We start from the raw sequence: 23,427 nt of genomic DNA on the forward strand, positions 1-23,427 counted from the left end.
AGTCATACTCATAGTTTCCTGTGATAGGTATGAGTATCTGGGTGTCGTCTGCGAAGTTCGTGTAGATGACACCCATAGCATCCAAGGCTGCAAAAAGGAGTTTTGTGTACGCATTGTAAAGAGTCGTTGGCAGGCAGGAACCTTGGGGGACCACAAAGGGAACTGTTATCAGGTCAGCAGCCTCGCTGCCAATAGAGACTCTTGAGGTGCGTTTTTATATATATATATATATAACGTGCTAGTGACATCCAGGAGCAACGAGGAGAAAGCTGCAATGATAATAGAGTGTAAAGTTCCAGATGGGGCCAGATTTCCAGTAGCACAGAGTGGGTAAAGGAGATTAGTGCCTTTATTTTTTGTAATTTATTTTTTTAACAACTTTTTATTAAGTTTTTTTAACACTGGTGGGGTTCCAAAAGAACAATAACAGACATAATATCAATCCCATGCCAGCATATACGGCCCTCCCCTCCCCTAACTCCTCCTCGAACAATCCTCCTTTGCTACAGTTCAGCATTCAAGTGGTCTCTCCTCCCCACCCTCGTCCCGTCCCCCCTGCAAATCCCCTTCCTTAATCCCAGCATCCCCAAATTATTTTGTACTTCCGTGAACAGTCTCTGATTTTATACACCACCTGATCCCACCTCTTTACCACATCCATCCCTGACCGCCAAGCCTCAATCTTTTGGGGTACCGGGCTCATCCACTGTTGCGCTATGTTCCTTTTGGCCACAATGCATGCAATGTTAAGGAAGTCAATATCGGTCAGTCTTCTTCCCCCCCAAATCCCCAATAATGCTCCCTTCGGTTCCAGACGTAGTGATCTATTGCATGCCCCCTCGGCCTCCCGCTGCACCTTTTTCCAGTATGTTTGCAACTTTTGTCAGTGCCATACCATATGAATGAAGGACCCACGTGATTTGTACATTTTGGGCAAGTATCCTGCCCTTGCCCCTTTTATTTAGCTGTTCGCTTGAATAGTATATTCAGTGCAAGCAGGGACGTCATTTCACGAAAATGCCTGGGGTAGCGGAAGCAACATCACATGACTCTTCACCTCTTCCTGTGATGTCATTTGACCCCACCTCTAAGTGACACCACGAGAAGCGATGGAACACAACCGTTTACCCCTTGACAAAACAGCAAGTGGCATCACATAGCATTGTTTCTAAGTACACTATGAAAAATATGGTTACAATATTACTGTAACGTGATATACATTTGGATCACCATATGTATCGGCATCAAAAAACATGTTATGACTGCAACTTGCGAAAATTTAAATACATAGTCCGAAATGGATGCTTATTGTACTCTAAATGGTTTTGGGAGATTTTTGTCTGCATTGTGAATTTGAGGTGTTTAAGAACAGACTAATCAGTGACTGAAATAAACCTTTAATGAATCTAGCAAAAATGGTATGGAATTCCAAAGAGACAAATAGCTCAAATAGCCACATGGCATCGGCCACCGCCCAGGAGCTTCAATTTGTAAAAAAAAAAAGTTTTTTGTTTTAGGGGTAGCAAGGGAGACCACAGGGGTATCAAGGGAGGCCTCAGGGGGTCCCAAGTGCAACTCCTAAATGACCTCCCTGACTGTAAGTACACTTTCTTCCTATTTTATGCACTTCTGCTGGGCCTCCAGCTTACTTCAGCTGGTGGACATGACGGCCTCTCACATCCTGTTTTCTGTATGCAAACCACTGTTGGTGGAGGGCTCAGTTCCTTGGCCAAGGCCAATGCTCCTGCCCCTCACACTTCTGGCCCCGCCACCCAGTTGGCTGCAAGTATTATTTATGCGTGATTGTGTGTTCTTAAAGAATTTCCTAGATGTACCATTTATAGACTTTGTCTGAGTGTGCTGATGGGATCCTTTTGTATGTAAAGTTTTGTAAAGTATTGTTTTGCAAGTCATGGGTTACGCAGGTAAAGTCTATCACATTAAGTATGATAATTAAGGATTGTACATGTTCTATGCAAACATACTAGTATTATTACTGTTGTCCTAACATATTGGCATATGTTCTTGTAGTGGTTGGAAGAATGCAAGAAAACGTTTGGAGTTGGTGATGGCCTTCACAGACTTAAAACAGATGCACAGGTGGGTATGTGGATAGTCTAAAAAGGTTTATGGCTCACATATGTATACAGTTCTTCATGATAGCAGAAATACAACGGGTCACATGGTATTTGAAGCAATCTTAATGTTGAGTTAACCTAAATGGCATCCACTGAATTTATGTGTGCCCATCTGTGTTGTCGATAAAGGATGGCCACCCCACATCGGAGCCTTGACTTATGCTATTACTCATGTTTAGTGGGATTTCTATTAAATTCCCCTATACGCTTGCAGTTCACAAATGGTAATGACTCATCATAGATGCTCAGCTTCATAAAATGCACCCCAAATCGAGGAGCTTTTTCACAGTTTAAGTTGATCCTTTATAAAGCAGTGTCAGCAGAGGTAACAACATCCTGAATAATTCTAACCCGCATACTCTCTTCTAAGGTCTCCTTTTCCACACAGGAGTCTTATTTCTTTTGCTACATGTTTATTAAGTATGCAAGTAAAGTCTTATTTCGTTTAGTTGGAGATATTCTATAAAGCATGTCTCATATATTTTCCTAGCCATATGTTGCTAATATCCTCTAAAGGAGCATACATAATTAAAGAGAAAGTCCTATGGAAATTCTTTGACTTTAAAAGAGATGAGATCCGCTCTGCCACCTGAGTGCACTCAATAGTCTCATCTCCTAATGATCCTCTTCCCTCTTCTCTTATTCCACATGGCAATCCCCATCTTCTTCCTTAGCTTACTTAGCTCATCAATTCTTTTTTTTTTCTAACTCATGTTTCCATGCTACCTTTTAAGCATACTCTTATCCGCCCGATTCTTTAAAAAATGATTCTTTACCCTTCCACTCCTGCAAATTGTCACCCAATTTCACTTCTTTGCTTTCTGATTTCTGTCTGAAATTCTTGAGCATTCTGTATATGCCCAGGATGCTAGTTTCCTCAATCCTAATTCTCTTCTACCACCTCTTCAATCTGGATTCCCTCCTCATTCTACTGAGACTGCTCTTTTGCATGTCTATAGCCCTCTTGTCTCTGCTCGTCATTCTAAGCTCTCCTCTATACTTATTCTTCTCCAGCATGGGGTCTGGCATGGATTGACATGCTCATGAATATTCCCTGTCGTCAGGCTGGGAATCCTTTGTAAAAGAAAACAGTTTGTTTAGTTTTACAACTGTCTTTCTCCTATAAACCAATCACTGAGGTCTGGGTCATACTGCACCCAGCCAATGACTGCCCTAAGCCACTCCTCTGGCAGCCATCTTTAGATGTTTACTGCACGTTCAAGTGCTGGGAGTCCTCGCGTTTTGCTCTTTGAGCTTTTCTGTGTTTTTTGCTTTTTGTGATGGGAAATTCTATTTTACGGTCTACCGAGCCTGTGTGCTCCATTGTTCATCCTTCCAATTAAGGGGGACCTGTTTTTTGGCATCTTTCATCACCCCTCAAGGGCAGAAATCATTGAATGTTCTTCTTGGAAGCTTCCAGAAGTCTTCAGGCCTGCGCCGTGTCATGTCGAAGAAGGATGGAGCTTCCCTCTTCAAGCTGTGCAACAGCTGCAGTTTGCGGAATGTTTGTTCGGATGACAAGCTTTCGCAGTGCCTGTATTGTCTACACATGGCACATAAAGAAGATGATTGTGAGATCTGCTGAGGTGTCCGAGCTGCCCGTGAAGGAGAAGGCCAAGCAGGACAAGATGGCCAACCTGCCGTGAAGGCCCAGGTGGTCTAGGCCAAATCGTCGTCCTCGATCGAGATGGTGGTGGCCTCCCTTTCGAAGGCAAAGGGGGCTAACCCAGTCCAGGGTGCCCAGCCGGCAACCAGAGTGTCTCTCCCTGCCAGGCGAGAGTCTTCGTTCAAGCTGATAGAAAACACTCTGGAGAAGAGGGTGCCAGGGCTTAGCCTGAGACCAACCCCCTCAGGACCCAAATAAAGGAGGCGGGTGGAGAAGAACTCCAGGGCACAGACATTTTTTTCGTCGGAGGAGGAGGAGATAATTTCCATCTACACCCTCCACAGTGGTGATGACGACGATGGGAACGTCGAAGAGATGCCCGCCGTAGACGGTGATGACAATATGGCCACTGGGCCCAGCGACCCTGTTCCCCAGGTGCTCCCTAGAGACTTATCTCAGGATATCCTCTCGACACTCCACATGCTGGTGTCTGAGATTCAGAGGAGGTTGCCGACGGCTCTGCCAGCACCAGTGGCACCACTGGCAACCCCGTTGACACCGGGGCAGCCACCGGAGAAGAGATAGAGGACAGACACTATGCCTCCTTTCCAACCGTCGCTGCCCTCCCCTAGGCGGTCAGACACGGCGACAGCGGATACGGTGATGACGCAGGGCTGGGGGACCCTGCATCACCGAGAGCTTCTCCACCGGACAAAGTGGGATCTTTTCATTCCATGATTGCCCGGGCGTCAGAGCTTTTCCAGCTGTACCAGCGTCGGGAGGCAAAGAGGAAGACTAGACTGTCGGTACCGCTCCTGGACGACATCTGGGATGAGGGGATGGCTCTGCTTAAGAACCCTGCTTCAGCCCCAGCGAAGAGACCGGCTTGAAAAGAAATACTGGGTGCCGGAGTCTGCGCCCAAGTGCTTGCGGTCTTAACCATCGCCGGACTTGATGGCCGCCAGGAAGAAGTCATCAAATTCGTCGTCTTCATCTGTACCCCCAGACAACGAGGCGAAAAAATTGGATTCCATGGGTAGAAAGGTAATCTACTCGGTGACGGTGAAAGCCACCAACGCCTTAGCGATCGTGGCCAGATACGACTGGGAGCTTTGGTACAAGATGGCTCTGATCCTGGATTTCCTCCCCAATTAGAAACGGTCAAGGTTTTGGAGATCCTCCAGGAAGGCGAGGTGGCGTTAGACCATGCCATCACGGTGGCACTGGACATTGCGGACATGGGTTTCCGCCAGAAGGGCAACAGGGTTTGCCTTCGCCGTCGTGGCTTGCTCAAGCCCACCAACTTCAGGCAGATGGTCCAGACAAGGGTCCTGGACATGCCGTTTGACGGAGACAACCTGTTCAGGAAGGCCGTCGATTAATCCTTCCAGGCCATCAAGACTGACACGGAGACGGCCCGTGAGTTAGGCACTCTTCAGCACCACCGACCGTCCTTTTGTTCCTCAGGAGGGAAGTCTAGCAGGCCTTCAAAGGGTTTCGGCGGGGGCTCATCCTCTTACCGCCAACCCTCCCGTTCCTTGACCCAGGAGGCCAACATGGGTCGCACCAAGGCATTTAGAGGTGGCCGTCATCATCGTCAAGGTTCCCAGGGCCCCACATCGACCGCCAAGCAAGACTGAACCGGCCAGGACATCATGCCCGAACCCCGGTGGCAGGCCGGCTGGCGAACCTCGTCAGCGTGTGGGAGACCATCTCCATCGAACGATGGGTACTCGACTGCTTTGCCCCCGGGCACACATTAGAGTTTAATGGAAGTGTCCATGAGTACCACCAATGGCCCGACAGGAACTACACATACCTCAGCTGCTGCTGGAAGTTCGGGCTATGTTAAGAAAAGGGTCGATAGAGCTGGTTCCAATGTGACTCCGGGGCTCTGGAGTTTACTCCGGGGCTCTGGCCGGCCTCCCTTGGCCCTCTTCCTGCGCCTACCTGCAAGGCAAAAAACCTTGGTCATCTTCGACTCCACACTTTTTCTCTCCTCACATAACTGACGTCTCTAAGAAGTCACACTACCAGCTACACCTCCTCAGAGGTATCCTTCCTTTCCTCTCCTTCCCCCAGAAGCTCACTGTCTCCAGAGCCCTGGTTCTCTCGAAGCTGGACTATTGTAACAGCCTCTATCTAAATCTTCCTGCCTCTACTCTCCGCCCTTTGCAACTCATCCAGAACAGGACTGTGAGACTTGTCCTTGGCCTCAAGCCCAGGGACTGTATCTCTCCAGGACTGAAATCACTACACTGGCTCCCAGTGGCTGCGAGGATTAAGTTCAAAACCCTCTGCATTGTCCACAAGGCCTTCTGGGGCATTGGGCCAAAATACCTTCAACTGTCTCTTCCGAAATATCTTCCTTCTCAAGCTCTTCGCTCATCCACCTCCAACTACCTCAGGGTCAGCCGCTTCTCCAAGCAACGAGCTGGGGGTAGATCTCTCTCCGCAGCAGGGGCCTCCCTCTGGAACAGCCTTCCTGCCTCCCTGAAACTTGAGGAGAACCATCTCCGGTTCGGGAAGCACCTCAAAACCTTCCTCTTTGCCTCCGCTTTCTCTCCCTCTCTCCCCTGCTAAAATCACTGAATCTACACTGAATCTGCTACTGGGCCACTCACCGATCTCGGTCCTTGGCCCAGCCACTCTTCCCTGCACTGCCTACCTGCACTACAGGACTGTCTCTGTATCCTACAGCCCCTTCCCCCGGCACTTACCTTGCACTTGCCACCAGCTGGCCCTATTATTTATCTTGTATTCTGCTAACCATGTACTGCACTTTCCTTGCACTTGCCACCAGCTGGCCCTATTATTTATCTTGTATTCTACTAACCATGTACAGCACCTTTCCCTCTCTCCCCTTGCACTTTTCCCAGTCCCCTCTACCCTTGCACTTGCGCGATCTGAATGACACCTGGCCTAGTAGGATCGTTGTCTGTCTCCCCTTGTCCCCCCCGCCCCTCTGCCTTGTCGCGCCTTGAAGCACTTGTGTATAGGCGCGTTACAAATGCCATATCATATCATATATCATATCATATCATACTCGAGGTACTTTCTCGTAAGAAAGAAAACCGGGGGCTGGAGACACATCCTCGACATACACTGGCAAGTATCAGAAGTTCAGGATAGTCATGCCGAAGCATGTCCTCGGCCAGCTGGAGGAGGGGCACTTTCTGTCATCGTTGGATCTAGAGGACGTGTATTTACACGTCCCCATACACAAAGGACACTGCAAGGTTCTGCGCTTTGTCGTTCAAGGGAAGCATTACCAGTTGAAGCCACTTCCCTTCGGATTGAAGTCGGCACCCAGAGTCTTCACCAAGTGCCTGGCCTCACTGGCGGCCCATCTATGACTGTAAGGGATCCACGTGCACCCTTACCTGGACGACTGGCTCATCTGGGCCAGGTCAAAGGACATCGCTGTCAACCACACAGCGAAGACCGTCCGACTACTGACGGACCTGGGTTTCTCTGTGAATTATGAAAGTCCTGCTTCACTCCATCAAAGGATGCGTTGTTCCTGGGATCCAGGCTCCACACAGTGTCTTGCCTGCCGACACCGTCGGAGGAGAGGTTATCGGCAATCTTGGGCAAAGTGCAACGGCTGTTATCACTGAGGGTCGCCTCGGTGAGGACCATCAATTCTCTACTCGGCATGCATATACCTGATTCGGCTCTGCAGGTTGTGGATGTGCCCTCTACAGGAATTCCTCCATGCCTGTTGGGTCCAGGCTTCCAAGACAGGATCGCGCTCGACAAGAGTTCCGTCGAGCGAAAAGGTGGTGGGGCGTGCTCTCCAATTTTGCCGGAGGCATGGATTTCCAGAGCACCCCCGTACCAGGAGACAGTCATGATGGACGGTACCCTGGAAGGATGGGGAGCTCACACCGGACGCCTTCAAGCCAGAGGCCCGTAGTTGCCGGAGGAGAAGACGCTACACACAAAGGTTCTGGAACCACTGGCAGTGTTTTGGGCCCTCAAGTCGTTTCTACCGTCCCTCAAGGGCAAAGTGGTGAGGGTCTTCACGGACAATACCACCACAATGTTTTACATCCGGAAACAGAGGGGCACCAGATCCCCAGCGCTCTCCACAGAGGTGCAGGACTTGTGGCACTGGGACATCGCCCAGGGAATGTTACTCATTCCGTTTCACCTGGCTGAAGTAAAGAACACTGTCACAGACTCTCTCAGCCGGGAGCTGCGCTCTTGCCACGAGCGGGATCTTCGGCAGGATCAAGTGGACAACCTTTTCCTGAAATGGGGCAGTCCCCAGATCGAACTGTTTGCAACATCTCGACGAACACTGAGTGATGGAGGTCCGCCAGTAGATTCCCCCAGCCGGAGAGCATGGGGGACGCATTCTCATTCCCTTGGGAAGGCCTGTTTTTGTATGTGTTCCCTCCATTGCCGCTACTACTTCGAGTCATCTATCAACTCAAGACGGTACCGGTGCAGGATGATCTTCGTCGCACCAGCTTGTCGAGGCAGATCTGGTACCCGGACCTGCTCAGCATGTCACCGTCCCCTCCAGTGAAGCTGCCAGTGGTCGCAGATCTTCTCGCCCGGGAAGGAGGCGCAATTATGCACCACAACCCGGGGACTCTGAACCTGAAGGTCTGGCTCCTGCAGCATTAGAGTTCGATGGCTACGATCTTCTGGTGGACTGCATGGAGGTACTCACCAAGGCCAGGGCTTCGTCTACGTTGAATTGCTACGGACACAAATGGAATCGCTTTGCGATGTGGTGCTGGACGCAGAAGATCAACCCTCTGAGGGTCACTGCCCCTCAGATACTTCTGTTTTTACTGTCATTGGCTAAATCGGGACTGGCTTGCGCCTCCATCAAGGTACATCTGGTGGCTATCGCCCGCTACACCAGATCTCCAGGACTGTCCTCGCTGTGTTCGCACAGTCTAGTTAAGGAGTTCATCAAGGGACTGTTCCACTTGTTCCCACTGGTGGAGGCCTCAGTGTGGGAACTGAATGTGTTGCTGACTAGGCTCATGGGGGCCCCATTCGAACCTATGCATTCTGCTCCGCTCAAGTTTCTGTCGTGGAAGACAGAGTTCCTTGTGTCCATTGCCTTGGCGAGACGAGTAGGTGAGATCCAGGTCCTGTCATGCAAGCGGCCTTAATTGACTTTTCACAAGACGAGGGTGGTGCTGCGGATGCACCCCTCCATCATGCCCAAGGTTCCGTCAGAATTTCATCTCAACGTGCCCTTGGTGTTAACTGTGTTCTTTCCAACGCCTTCATCGCTGGCTGAAAGGGCTTTGCACTGGCTGGATGTGGCTAGAGCACTGAAGTTTTATGTGGCCCGCACAAAGAGTTTCCAGAAAACGTCTCCGCGTTTTGTTAACTTTGGTCCTGTGAACCATGGTAAGGCCCTGTCCAAGGTGGCTCACCGGCTGTACCACCCACTGTCACCGGTTGGCAAACCGACCGCTGCCTAGCCGTCCGAGAGCCCATTCTACCAGAGTGATCGCTGCTACTACGCGCTCCTGTCTGGTGTGCCAATGCTGGACATTTGTAGGGCTGCAACGTGGAGGTCGACGGACACCTTCACGAAATTCTACTGTATCGACAGGGATTCCAGGGAGGAGCCAAGAGTCGGCCAAGCAGACCCCATGCTGGAGAAGGAACAGGTTACTTACCTGTAACTGTTGCTCTCCAGCATGGGTCTGGTATGGATTCACATGCAAACCCTCCCGCCTGCCCATCTGCGGCTCTTCTGTTGGTCCTACTGCCACTTTACGTGCTACCAAATCTGAAGATGGCTGCCAGAGGAGGGTCTTAGGTAGAGGGCAGTCATTGGCTGGGGGCAGTATGACCCAGAGCTCAGTGATTGGTTTATAGGAGAAATACAGTTTAGAAACGAAACAGTTTTTTCTTTTACCGAGGATTCCCAGCCTGACGACGGGATATTCATGAGCATGTGAATCCATGCCATACCCATGCTGGAGAACAGTTACAGTTAAGTAACTTGTTCCTTCTTGATATATCTGCAGTATTCGATACTGTTGATCACACACTTCTTATTTCCTCACTTTCTCCTTTGGGTATTTATTTTATTTATTTGTTTTTTTATAATGTGCTTATACACAATTTGTTCCAGGGCACAAGAAGACCAGCGGGGCGAACAGGGATGAAAAACAGAAACGGCCTAACTAGGCCTTGTGACATTTGGATTGTGCAAGTGCAGTAAAAGAAGTGGAGGAGAGGGGAGTGGAGGGGATGGGGGGGGGTGCCAGAGTGGTAAGTGAGTGCCTGGGGAGGCCAGGTGGACAGAGCCCAGGGGGAAGGGAGTGAAGGGCAGAAACGCCCAAGTGCGAGGAATGGACTGGAAGGGGGAAGGGATGCAGGCTCGTGCAGGGGAAGTGAGCCCAGAAGGGCAAGTGCAGGATGTGGGGGAGGGGGGTCAAGGAGACCAAGTGCAGGGTAGACTAGTAGGGGAGGGCCTGGTGCCCTGTAAGAATCAGAAGGAACCCAGTCATCCAGTCAAGAGGCAGCGGGGGGAAAAATTAGCAGGGGAGAGGGAAGGAGGAAGACAAAAGGAGGGTCTTGAGAAGCTTCCGCAAACTTAAGGCGATCCGGCTCAATTCTGAGAAGGGCAGGGAGGCCATTCTAGAGGTAGGCACCTGCGGAGGAGAAGGATCTACCCCCCCACACTCTACTTGGCGAAACGTCTGATCTGCAAAGAGTTTTAGCTAAAACACTGAAGGCCTCTAGCAGGGAGGTATTTAGGGAGTGATAGTTGGATGTAGTAGGGTCCCAGGCCCCAGGAAGCCTTGCAGATGATGCAGAGGGTTTTGAGCTTGATCCTCGCAGCAACCGGGTGCCAGTGGAGAGAATATAGGGCTGGAGAGAATGAGCTTCTGGGGGAAGGTGACAAAAGGAAGAATGCCTTTGAGGAGGTGAAGCTGAAAGTGAGCCTTCTTGGCAAGATCCATGATGTGAGGAGAGAAGGAGAGAGAGGAGTCAAAGATGACATCAAGGGTTTTCGCCTCAAAGAAGGGTAAGGGAAGGGGCCCATGGAGGCCTGTTAGAATGAATGATATGATATGATAAGGCATTTGTAACGCGCCTATACACAAGTGTTTGAAGGCGCGACGAGGCAGGGAGGGGGGAACAAGGGGAAGACAGACAATGATCCTACTAGGCCAGGTGTCATTCAGACCGCGCAAGTGCAGGGGTAGGGGGAAGGGAAAAAGTGCAAGGGGAAGGGGGAGGGGGGGAGGAGTGCAGTACAAATAGTAGAATAGAAATAAAATAATAAATAAATAGGGCCAGCTGGTGGCAAGTGCAAGGTAAGTGCAGGCAAGTGCTGGGGGGGGGGCTGTAGTGATACAGAGACAGTCCCGCAGTGCAGGGGTTGCCAGGGAGGCAGTGCAAGTGAAGAGTGACTGGGCCCAGGACCGAGGTTGGTGAGAGTGGCCCAGTTGCAGAATCAGTGGGAAAAGGGGGGAGCTGGAGTCCCAATGAGAAGGATCTGGGTCTTACATTAAGGCAGAAATTGTTAGCAGAGCACCATGCCTGATTAGCAGACAGTCGGGTATGAGAGAGGAAGAGGAGGCTGCAGAGGAGGGAAGCTTGAAGGAGAGTTGCGTAATGTCTGCGTAACACTGGAATTTAGGAGAGAAAGCAGAGATCAAACGGGCTAGGGGTGGCAAGGTAGATGTTGAAAAGCCAAGGGGAGAAAATAGAGCCCTGAGGGACACCACAGGTGGAGAGTGAGATGGAGGAGAGGAAAGGGCACCGTTGAATCTGGGAAGGTTGTTCAGAAAGGAAGGTCAGCAAGTCCAGAGCCAGGTCTGTGATGAGATAGTTATCACAAGCCGATTTAGAAGGGTAGCATGCTTGACCGTACCAATGGCAGAGGTGAGCGATCAAGTTGGATGAAAACGGAAGGAGAGTTGGAGTCCAGATTAGAGAGCAAGTCTTCACGGGTGTTCAGGAGTGCAGTTTCCATGCCTCTGGCAGTTCTGAAGCCAGAATGGTGGTCCTGGAGACAACCAACAGATTGTGTGAAGGATAAGCTGGGAGATGGCCAGCTTCTCCAAAAGTTTGCTCAGGAAGGGGGTAATTGAGATAAGGGTGGTAGTTAGCTGGACAGGAAGGGTCGGCAGAAGACTTTTTGAGGGTGCAAAAGGGAGTGCTTGAGGAATGACGTGAAGAATCCAGTGGCAAAGGAGTTATTGCTGAATTCAACCAAAGCAGTATTACTGGGTCTGTCCTTGAATGGTTCTGCTCCTACCTTTCTCAGTGGTCCTATTGTGTAACTTGGGCTGGACACCCCTCTTCCTCACTTGCTCTTGGCGCCTAGAAACACTTGTTTAGAGGAGCAATACAAATAACAAATCATGTTTTTATATATATATATATATCTGTATATGCATATATGTCACAAGCTTTGATACGCTCCTACCTGACGGCTACAAGATCCTCTCCTCACCCAGGGCCAACTGCTCTGGTGGGGGTATAGCCCTGATCTTCCCCGAGTGGATTCCTGCCTCTGTCACTTCTACACAGGCCTACTCCTCTTTTGAATTCGTCGTCTGCAGGCTCTCTCTCTCTCTCTCTTCCTTAGCCATTCACTCACTGTGGCTATTATCTATCGGCTACCTGGTCAGATTTAATCCTTCCTCTCTGAGTGGACTGACCTCTCTGCCTCACTCCTGGCCTCAACTACTCAACTCCTCATTCTTGGAGACTTCAACATCCACCTGGATGCCTCCTGTCCTCCCTCTGGACTCTTTCGCAACCTCTGCGACTCTCTCTCACTCACTATCCTCCCCTCTGGTCCAACTCACTATGCAGGGCACACTCTGGGTGTAGTGATGTCCTCAGACCTTCCCGTGGCTGAGAGGAAATGCCGTGCTTTATGTACATCCTCTGACAAGCTGGCCTGCTGCAAAGGCAATAGCGGCTCTCTGTCCTAACCAAGAAGATAGCGCATATCCAAGCCTGCGTCTCTGCGGCATCTAACAACTCGGCTGAACTCTTTAAAATCTGCAAGGAACTGGCCAATCCTGCCGCAGTCTCTGTTAGGCATAATGCTCATAAATGGCTGATTTCCCTTACCTAATGAGTCCCTCAGCAGCTTTGCTTGATTTCTAGGATTTATTTTTTCACCTGGTAAGAGTGTGGGCCTTTTTCCCACTCTTACACATATTTTGCATTTGTGTTTTTACCATTTGTGTGTTATTGGGCTCTGGAGCCTCACCTACTCCATGAGCACCACTTTTTTGTGCTACACAGCACCTCCAGTGCAGTGACACAGGGTTGTCTTTTAGACTTCCCACCGACTCCATTTTTCTGGGGCTGACTACTGTCCCCCAGAAAAGGGTAAAGTTGCCATTAACTTTACTTTAGTCACTTTAAACCACAGACCCAGTAACACCCCATCTTACATGGAGTATTGGAAAGGGTTAACTCTTATCCCTTTTTGTCTGTCTCTTGGAGCATTGTTTTGCTCCCTTTACATTAAGACTTGGCTGGTGGCAGTGGTAACTACCGTAACTTTTCTACTGCGATTATCTTATATAAACGTGGTAATGTTTTAGGCTATTATATTAGCCTCGAACATAAACCCGCTTGACCAAATACATTTTATTTTGGTTCCGGCTGGATTTATTCGCCATTTCTTTTTGTTAGTCTTTCTCGTGTTTTTCTCTGCGCGCAAAACCGGGGATGATTCCTTTGTTCGCTGTCTTTTTGCGGGCTTCTGTACAGAAGCCCTCTTTAAGGCGCCTGAAAGTCTAGGTAGGTAGGATGTGAGGGAGGGGTATTCGGACCCCTGCCATGGGTTCCCTTGGTAACCCAAGTCGCACTCCTGTTTGATTGGCTAAGGGGACTGGCCTTGCCAGGCCAGCCACCCTGCTGTGTGATTGACAGCCAGGCTGTATGAATGGGGGAAAATGCATAAAAAGTAGGTCTCTGGGACTGGAAAGGCAGTGTCGCCACTGGAACGAAAGAACCAACAAGGAACTGGAAGAAGAGGACCACTACAACGACTGAACCGCCCGGTGAAGCCCTGCTGCAGGACTGAATCTTCAGAATCCGATGACAGAGAAGATACTCCAGGAAACTTCTTCCCTTGAGCATGTGGGACCAACCGGTTCGCCCAAACTACAAGCCAGGAACCCTCCTCTGGTTGAATTCGCTGTACAGAGCTACGGTGGGCCGGATAGCCAGGAAGGTCGGACCCTGCTTGGGTTTTAAGGAGGGCACCTTTTATTTGTTGTTTTTCTCTGCTGCTGGTTTCTTCCCTGGGTGGCGCAGGACCCTCCAGTCTTCCTACTTCATGTCAGTCTGACAGTCGCTTCAGGAACCGTGAGCCTGCAGGAACCACCAGGAACGTCCGCCTCAGCTACAGCTCCCTCTCCGTTTCAAGGTACTGTGCAAATCTGGTTGTCCGTTTCGTTCAACCATGGTAAAAGTGTATTAAATCTTTTGCCAATCCAAGGGCTTGTCCTTCTCTTCTCTTTGAACTAACATTTCTACCAACCAACCTCGTCCGGAATCTGGGCCACGAACTTTACCGCAAACTACCTTGAACTGTGTGATCTTGAGCAAAAGACTTTTGACCCATTGACTTTGGCCATAAGCCTTTTCTAGCTGATCTCCGCACTGAAGTTCCTCTTGTTCAATTGCCCTGAGTACTTACCTGTTGGTTTGTCTTTCCCTCCCTTTTAAATTGCTGGAGTGCCATTTTGCTCCCACTCCATTTTGTGAGCTTAACTTGTCTGAAATTTAATGGAAGTGGTGTGGTGTATTTATGATTGTGATTCTTTAACTTGCTTATAATAGTGAAATGTTCTACACCTGTTGAGTAAATAAATATATATTCTTTTACTTAGAAATCTTGAGTCAGTGTTTGCCTGAATCATAGTAATTGATGTCCTTTGTGTAACTATTTGATACTGCTCACTTACTCTTGAGATAAGTCTGGCTGCTGCTAATGCTACCACTTTAACTGTGTAGTACATGCTTGTACCAAAGGTGAAATTGTACTGTCACTTGTAGTCTTAATTGTGTGTGGTGTTCCCCGTCAGGGGATTAGGCAACTATAAAAAGATGAGACAGATTCAGCTCCATGCTTAACATCACGGAGTAAAGATCCTATGCCTACAGGAAACCCACGCTCGCTCTGAGCGATTCGCCAAGCAATGGGGCCCCCAGAGGTTTTGCACTAATTATTCCACTCAGAGCCGAGGCAACCTCACCCTAATACATAAAAGTCTGAAGTTTACTTGTCAGCACTCCCACATTGACCCACTTGGAAGGTTTGTGCTCATCGCCGGTATATTACAGCATCAGGAGATAGTCATCCTAAACATATATGGTCCCAACGTCGACGACCCCAACATCTACCTTCACTTGGCCGCTCTACTCGAGAGCTACCCCCTAATTCCTATTCTATGGGGTGGGGGCTTCAATACTATACCAGATGTCACCCTGATAGATCGGGTTCTCGTCCTCGTCAACTGTCTAGGGCAGCATACTCTATCCTGACCTCGTTCCCCCACCTGACACTGGTGGACGCCTGGCGCCTGATGTATCCTGATGACCGTATATACTCCTTTTACTCCTCAGTGCATGATTCCCACTCCAGAATAGATAGATGGCTTGTCACAGACATACTGATTAGATGCATTACCCACTTAGCCATCCTCCCCAGGACACTATCGGACCACTCACCTGTACTCATCTCTTTAAACTGGGGATTAGACACCAACAAACCAAGACAGGCAGTGGAGAATGAGCCCCCATGCGCTCCTTGACCAAGATTTTGCCTCTGAGCTTGAGTCTTCCATCGAAGAATATTTTGAGATTAACATAAATTCTGTTTCAACACAAGCTGTGCTCTGGGAAGCCTTCAAAGCACACACTAGAGGGGTTACCATCTCCAAGCGCAGTGGTATACTGAAGGACATCCGTGCCGACATAGCTGCCAGCGAATCAGCCCTGTCCGCCTATGAATCCCAATACGCGGTGGATCACTCCCCGGCTACTCTAGCGATGCTGGGTTCTGAACTGGACAGGTTCCGTGGCCTCGCCGAGCACGAGGTTAAGTTCCTGGACTCCCCTCAATCGGCAAGGAAATATGGCGAGGGTGAGCGACCCGGCAGAATGCTGGCTAGACTGCTGTGCCGCGAATTTGGTGCCCCCAATATCCCGGCCATTTCCAGACCAGATGGTACACCGCCACCTCCCCTCAGGACATCAATTCTGAGTTTCACGCGGTCTACACGTCCCTATACTCGGAGGTAGACAGTTCCCAGATTTCTGAAATCAACTCCTATTTGGACAACCTTCCCCTATCAGTCTTGTCAACCGACGCCAGTGCCTTCCTCGAGAGGCCGTTCACCCTAGAGGAAATTGTGGAGGCCACTGAGTCACTGGCATCCGGTAAAGCCCCCGGCCCTGATGGGCTCCCGATGGACTTCTACAAACTATTCAAGACCCAACTAGCGCCGCACCTACTGACTCTTTGGGAAGAATCGTGTGACAGGGGCATACTTCCACCGTCCCTTCGGGAGGCATTGATTACAGTGCTCCTTAAACCGGGTAAAAACCCTATACAGTGCAGCTCATACCGTCCCTTCTCTTTGATTAATAGTGACATCAAAATATTTGCCAAACTACTTGCCAACCGCTTAGCGCCGTACATGTCCCACATTATCCATCCGGACCAAGCCGGTTTCGTTCCCGGTAGGTCCACTTCCCTAAATTTAAGGAGACTCTTCAATGTAATCAGCAGGATTGACTCTGCCACTCAGGCAGTTGCGGCCACATTGGACATGCAAAAGGCATTTGATTCAGTCTCATGGAGATACCTGTGGTGTGTCCTTGAGAAATGTAAATTCGGCCCTAACTTCCGCACCTGGATAAAGCTCCTTTACACCGCCCCGTCGGCCATGGTCCGCACGGAAGATAGATGCTCTTCCCCCTTTCAGATATTTAGAGGCACACGCCAAGGATGCCCCTTTTCCCCACTCATCTTTGCTATTGCCATGGAGCCCTTCGCTGATGTGATTAGACATTCGCATTTGCACAGGGGGTTGCGCACATCTGGCCAGACCGACATAGTCTCCCTCTACGCTGATGATACCTTGCTGTATGTCCGATCCCCGGAGGTCAAGCTTTGGTCTATACTTACAGATGTGGCTCGATTTGGGGATATATCCAGTTTGAGGGTTAACTGTTATAAATCTACATTGTTTCCACTCACAGACTTCACAGGCCCCCCCTGATCTATATGGGTTCAACTGGTCTCCTAACAGTTTCACATACTTGGGGGTGGTGGTCTCCCGGGTCACGCCACAGTTACGCGATGATAACTACCACACTTATTTAACTAACCTAGAGGCTAAAACCTCTGGCTGGACTAAACTCCCCCTCTCGCTTGCAGGCAGGATTGGAATACTCAAAATGATTGTATTGCCTCAATTACTTTATCGATTCACCAATCTGCCTCTATGGCCAGGGGACATTTTTTTTCGAACACTGCGCAGCATATGTAACACCTTCCCCTGGCACTCTGGGGCCGTCCGCCTCAAATTTTCCACGCTATCCGCCCCTAAGGCGTTGGGTGGTTTTAGCGCACCCGATTTTGTCAGATACTGGGTGGTGGCCCAATCACAGTTTGCTGCATTCTGGTTCAATACCATTGATCCCCTTCCACATGTTCGCCTTGAGAAGCTAACTGTCTGTGACCTTGTGATCGGTTCCCTGGTCCTCCAACCGATCTCCCCTGACTCAAACTCTGCGAACCCTGTAGCCAGCACATCCCTGGCTCTGTCCAAATTCTGGTCCATGGTCGACACTCCCTGCCCGTTCCACGGGGATCTTCCACTGTGGAACTTCTTGGCCGATGTTCCACTTTCAGTGGTCACTCGCTGGGCCGCCGCTGGCTTCCTGACTCTGCGTGATGCCTTTGAGCAGGGAAACTTTATAGAAAGGTCTGACCTTCCTCCCTCACTTAGGTGCCGACCCTCGGTGTGGCTGCAGTACTCTTCACTCCGTGGACATCTTAAGGGCAGATACTCAGACTTCCCTGCCTTACCTCCTGATGAACCTATAGTAGAGGAGCTCTGCTCCTATCTTTCCTTCAAGGGCAAGGTGTCGAGGCTTTACTCCTTATTACAGACTAGAGCGGCCCCCCACTTCACCGAGCTGCGGCGAAAATGGGAGGAGGACCTCGGCTCTGAGATCACTGATGAGAGGTGGGCTCGGATGTGCGCTCGTACTCACGAGGTCTCCTACAACACTAAATTTAAACTCATCCAGTTCAAAATCTTGCACAGGTATCATTATACACCTATGAGGCTCCATCGTATGTTTGATGCTAACCCCCCCTCCTGTCCCAGATGTGGCGCAGATCAGGCAGCCTACATTAACATGTTGTGGCTCTGTCCCCGGCTATCCCAATTTTGGCTAGATATTTGCTCTACATTGTCTGATATCTTGGAACACCCGATAACCCCTACCCCACTGCACTGCTTTTTCCATGACTTCCCTCAGTTACCCCGTGATTCCAAGAAACTGGCAGGTCTCTGCATGCTGCTGGCAGTCCGATGTATATTACTATGTTGGCTCCGCCCTAGAGCGCCTACCTATACACAATGGCTCAGATCGGTCACATGGGCACACGACACTGAACAGTCCTGGAGTGCGATGCAGTGTTCGCGCTCCAGGCCGAGGGATGTCTGGCCGAGATTCCGAGACTATATCTCTGCCTTGGCCTCGCCATCATCTTCCCCAGGTGATTCCCCTTAGTTGTTGACCTGTTAAGGTGTATGTATCAATAACTTGTATTCTGCCTTTTACCAATATGTCATATTCTATTCATTATGTACTGCCTAATATTCGCATTGCTTGTCCTTAGCGCTGGTGCCATGTGGCTCCCTCTGTTTTTTTTGTTGTGCTGTCAAGTTAATAAAAAAAAGAATTAAAAAAAAATAAATTGTGGTGTTCCCAAAGGGTACAGCATATAATTCTGCCTAACAGTCTCTACTTCTCCTGTCCCCTCCCAGACCCTCAGTAGGGCACTGGCATCTCACTACATCTCTAAAACTCAGGACATCCTGTCCTCACTCTCTTCCTATCCCGTCCCTCCTCCCACTCCCTGCTCTTCTTCTGGCCTTTCTGCAGCCTCCTCGCCTCCCTCCTTCTCTGCCTTTCCCCTGTTCTCCGCAGATGAGGTTTCTAAAGTCTCGTCGAAACAGGTTCACCCCTGTTCCTCCAAAACCATCAAGGACAACATTGACTCCCTGGCTCCTGCCCTGGCTGATTTCTGCAATCACTCCTTCGCCACTGGAGTCTTCCCATCCCCCTGAAGCACTCCCTTGGGCACCCCCTTCTTAAGAAACCCTCTGCCAACCCCTCCTGCCCGGCTAACTATCGTCCAATCTCCATCACTCCCTTCCTGGGGAGGCTCCTGGAGAAACTGGCCATCTCCCAGCTTAATCTCCACACTGAATCTGTTGGTTGTCTTGATGACAATCAGTCTGGCTTCAGAGCTGCCAGAAACACGGAAACTGTTCTCCTGAACATCCGTGAAGACCTTCTCTCCAACCTGCGTCCTCATCCTGCTTGATCTCTTTTCTGCCTTTGATACGGTCAACCATGCCATCCTGCTCAACCGTCTCTGTGATAACCTGGTTATCACTAGACAGGACCTGGCGTGGCTGACTTCTTTCCTCTCCGACCGACCCTCCCAGGTCCAACTCGGGTCCTTCCTCTCTATTTTCTCTCTCCCTGTGGTGTCCTCCAGGAGTCTAACCTCTCTCCCTGGCTGTTCAACCAATACCTGGCATTCCTGGCCCACCGCATAGCCGCTCTCTGCCCCAACTTTCAGTGCTATGCGGATGACACCCAGCTCATCTTCAGGCTACCCTCCGTCTCCTCCTCTACTTCCCTCATCTCTGACTGTCTTCCTGCTATCCAGGAGTGGTGTGTCACCAATGACCTCTGCCTTAACAGCAGTAAGACTGAGATTCTCCTCATCGGCACACCCGCTCCCTCCTTTCCTGTAGCTCTCTGGCCGGCCTCTCTTGGCCCCCTTCCTGTTCCCACCTGCAAGGCTAAAAACCTTGGGTTCATCTTCGACTCTACACTCTACTTCTCTCCTCACATCACTGATGTCTCTAAGCAGTCACACTACCAGCTGCACATCCTCAGAGGTATTCTTCCCTTCCTCTCCTTCCCCCAGAAGCTCACTGCCTCCAGGGCTCTGGTTCTCTCCAGGCTGGACTATTGCAACAGCCTCTTTCTAAATCTGCCTGCTTCCACTTTCCGCCCTCTGCAACGTATCCAGAACAGGACTGCGAGACTTGTCCTCGGCCTCAAGCCCAGGGATCGTATCTCTACAGGGCTGAAATCGCTGCACTGGCTCCCAGTGGCTGCAAGGATTAAGTTCAAAACCCTCTGCATCGTTTAAAAGCCTTCTGGGGCTTAGGGCCTCAATACCTTCAACTCTCTCTTCCTAAATACCTTCCTTCTCGAGCTCTTCGCTCATCTGCCTCAAACTCCCTCAGGGTCAGTCTCTTCTCCAAGCAATGAGTTGGTTGTAGATCTTTCTTCGGCTGGGGCCTCCCTCTGGAACAGCCTCCCTGAAACTTGAGTAGAATCATCTTCGGTTCCAGAAGCACCTCAAAGCCTTTCTCTTTGCGTCTGATTTTTCTCCTCCTCTCCCTTGCTAACTTCCTGGCTGACACTCAAACTGCACTAGTTACCTGGCCACCCTCTGATCTCGGGCCCAGGTCCCCTCCCCCGCCAGTCGCACTCCTGCACTGCCTTGCTGGCAACCCCTGCACTTGGGGACTGTTTTCTTTATCCCTACAGTCCCACTACCAACACTTGACACTGACGTCTGCACTTACCCTTTCACTTGCCACCTGCTGGCTGTACTTTTACTTATTGTTTATTTTCTTATCCCATGTACTGCACTGTCTTTTCCCCCTTACACCCCTGCACTTCTCCTCCTTACCCTTCCCATGCACTTGCATAATCTGAATGACACCTGGCCTAGTAGGATCGTTGTCTGTCTTCCCTCTGTTCCCCCTCCCTTGCCTCGTCGCGCCTTGAAACACTTGTGTATAGGCGTGTTATAAATGCCATATCATATCATATATATCTTCTGTATGGTGTCCCTCAACGTTCTGTACTTGGTCCTCTCCTTTTCTCTCTGCACTGCCGCACTCTCTGCTCTGTTCTTCATCTATCCTTTCATCATTACGCATGTGATACACAAATATTTAGCTCTTTTTATTCCTTTGACTATTTTCTGCACTCCACTGTATCAACTTGCCTTTCTGTTGTCCAAATCTGTATGTCTTCTCATTTTCTACACCTCAATCCTTCTAAGACTGAGGTTCTGTTTTTTCCGCCTTCAACTATTCTGTCTACTCTTCCTCCTACATCTCTTTTTTTCCTCCTCCTTCTCTGCCCTTTTCCTCTTCTGCATGCAATTTGGGGGTTATCTTTGATCTCTCGCTTTCCTTTAAACCGCATATCTCTTCTATTGCTCGTTCCTGTCGATGTGCCGTTTGTAATATCTGTCCTGCTTGCTCCCATCTCTCATTTCATGCTATTAAACTTCTACTGTTCTGCCTGGTCTTTTCTCGTATCGACTACTGCTCTTCTCTTCTTCTAGGCCTTCCTTCCTCACATCTTCTTCCTCTCTGATCTGTTTATAATTCTTTGGTTCGTCTTCTCTTCTCCTTTTCCCTTGTCTATCACATCATCTTTACTGTTTCACTGCTTCCCTTTTAATCATGTGTTCTCTACCATATTCTTTCCATTGTTTTTAAATGTACTTAGGGCTTGGCTCCCCTTATCGTTCTTCACTAGCCTCGTTGTATTCCCTCACTCTGACTCACATCACAGAATCTGCTTCTTCTCACTGTCCCCAAACCTCCCTGTGCGTCTTCCTGTTTCTGATGTTTTCCCCTCTTAGCCCCTAAACACTGGAATTCTATCCCTCTCTCTATCCGCTCTTCTTCATCTCTTTGTATTTTTTAATCTAACCTGAAAGCTCATCTTCTCTTCCTTCTTTCTACTTGGTGACTTTGTTTCCCTCCCCCTCCTGTTTTTATTTGTTTTTTGCATTATCATGAACATTGTACCGCTTTTCTAATATTTGTAATGGCGCTTTATAAATTCAATGAATGAAATATTTGTCTGATTTCGAAGAAGAAATCATTTCTACCACTTTTTCTTCACCAAAAATAGGCAACCATAAATACTGTTGTATGGCTTATGCCGACGACATTATGCTTTTTGATTGTGCGGCCCGTGGTCTTCGTTTATTGAATGCTTTCTCTTCATATGCAAGAATAAATTATCTTAGTATTAATACGGCTAAGACAAAGATTATTAGCTTTACTTGTAGGAAGAAGGTTCTTGGTTACACGTGGCTTCTGTAACATGAAAGGATAAGGAGTATTGATAGATTTATTTACCTGGGCTTTCCTATCTTTAATAAGCCAGCTAAGCATGAAAATATGGAATACATGAAAGTAAAAGCAGAGGGATTGAGCACACAAGTAAAAGCCATCTTCCAATTGTGAAATACTTTGAGGGGAGGGTTTCTCCTAAATTGCTATATGACAGTGAGATAATTCCTCTTTGGATGAGGGAAAAGTTAGAACTGTTTGAAGCTCTTATTTGGAAGAAAGTTCTTAACCTAACAAATTGTGTTTGTTGCATTTATACACTATAATTTAGGTTTATATTCTGTCCTGTGCCGAGCAAAATTGAGATGTTTATATTTAATATATAAATGTTGCTGTTCTGTGAAAAACACATTATATGAAGATATTGGATATATTTTACAGAAGGCCACTAAACAGTACTGTCGCTTCATATGTGGTGTATTTCAGTAAAATATAGAAGGATTTTGGATTTTCATTGAATGAATTAAGTGATACATTGATATGTATTAAGAAAGCATTACTTATAGATGACTGGAGGAGTAATGACTGATATACATAAGTATACATCTCTAATCCATTTAGCAAATGACTTTGAAAAGTTTGAAATGTCGCCAGGATATATGTGACTTTTTCCTAATAAAAAGGGTAGAGACATATTTTTCAGAGTTTGTCTTAATATACTACCAACTAGAGAGGTTTTAGTCAGAATAAATATATTAAATATGCATATGATTTTTTGCAGATTTTGTAAAAATATGAATACTATTGTATCTTTGAGACAATTTATGGTTGAGTGCGCAGAATTTAATTTTAAGAGATTACTGTTTTACAGACAATTTATTTTTAAGTCTGATTTTATTGATGGAGATGCATTATAGATATTTATACTAAAGGGCCAATCAAATTCTGTGATTTTTGCAGTTTTACATATTTTGAAAATGTCTTTTTTTTTTCTTTTTCTCTAAGCTCTGGGTTGGTATTTTGGTTCTTCAAAAGCGATCACGACTTTCAGGTGCCAGCTTCCTCTACATGACCTTGTGATTCAGAATCTCTTCTACTTTGTGAAATGTTTTGATGTTGCAGCTGGATCTTGCAGAGTAGTAGCATTGACTGGTTTCTGTCTGGTGCCATTTAATATAATGTACTAGGGAATTTTGATATTTCTTTGCCCTAGCCTTTTCTTTCAAGAAACATATCCCCTATTCCAACATAGACCTTGCTGTTCAGCAGAACAGCGGAT

At 48.5% G+C, this 23,427-nt stretch overlaps 1 protein-coding gene across 6 annotated transcripts in view; it reads left to right on the forward strand.

Moving 5' to 3' along the window:
- Window positions 1-23,427, forward strand: part of FRYL (FRY like transcription coactivator) — a 3,055,992-nt gene that overhangs the window by 2,941,268 nt on the left and 91,297 nt on the right. For all 6 annotated transcript variants that reach the window (XM_069631694.1, XM_069631695.1, XM_069631691.1 and 3 more), the window contains one exon: window positions 2,032-2,100. In XM_069631694.1, coding sequence (XP_069487795.1) covers window positions 2,032-2,100 — 69 coding nt within the window. The remainder of the gene's footprint in view (window positions 1-2,031; window positions 2,101-23,427) is intronic.

The sequence above is a fragment of the Ambystoma mexicanum genome, chromosome 6q (genome assembly GCF_040938575.1).
Source record: "Ambystoma mexicanum isolate Mex_15411 chromosome 6q, UKY_AmexF1_1, whole genome shotgun sequence".
NCBI classification, from domain to species: Eukaryota; Metazoa; Chordata; class Amphibia; order Caudata; family Ambystomatidae; genus Ambystoma; species Ambystoma mexicanum.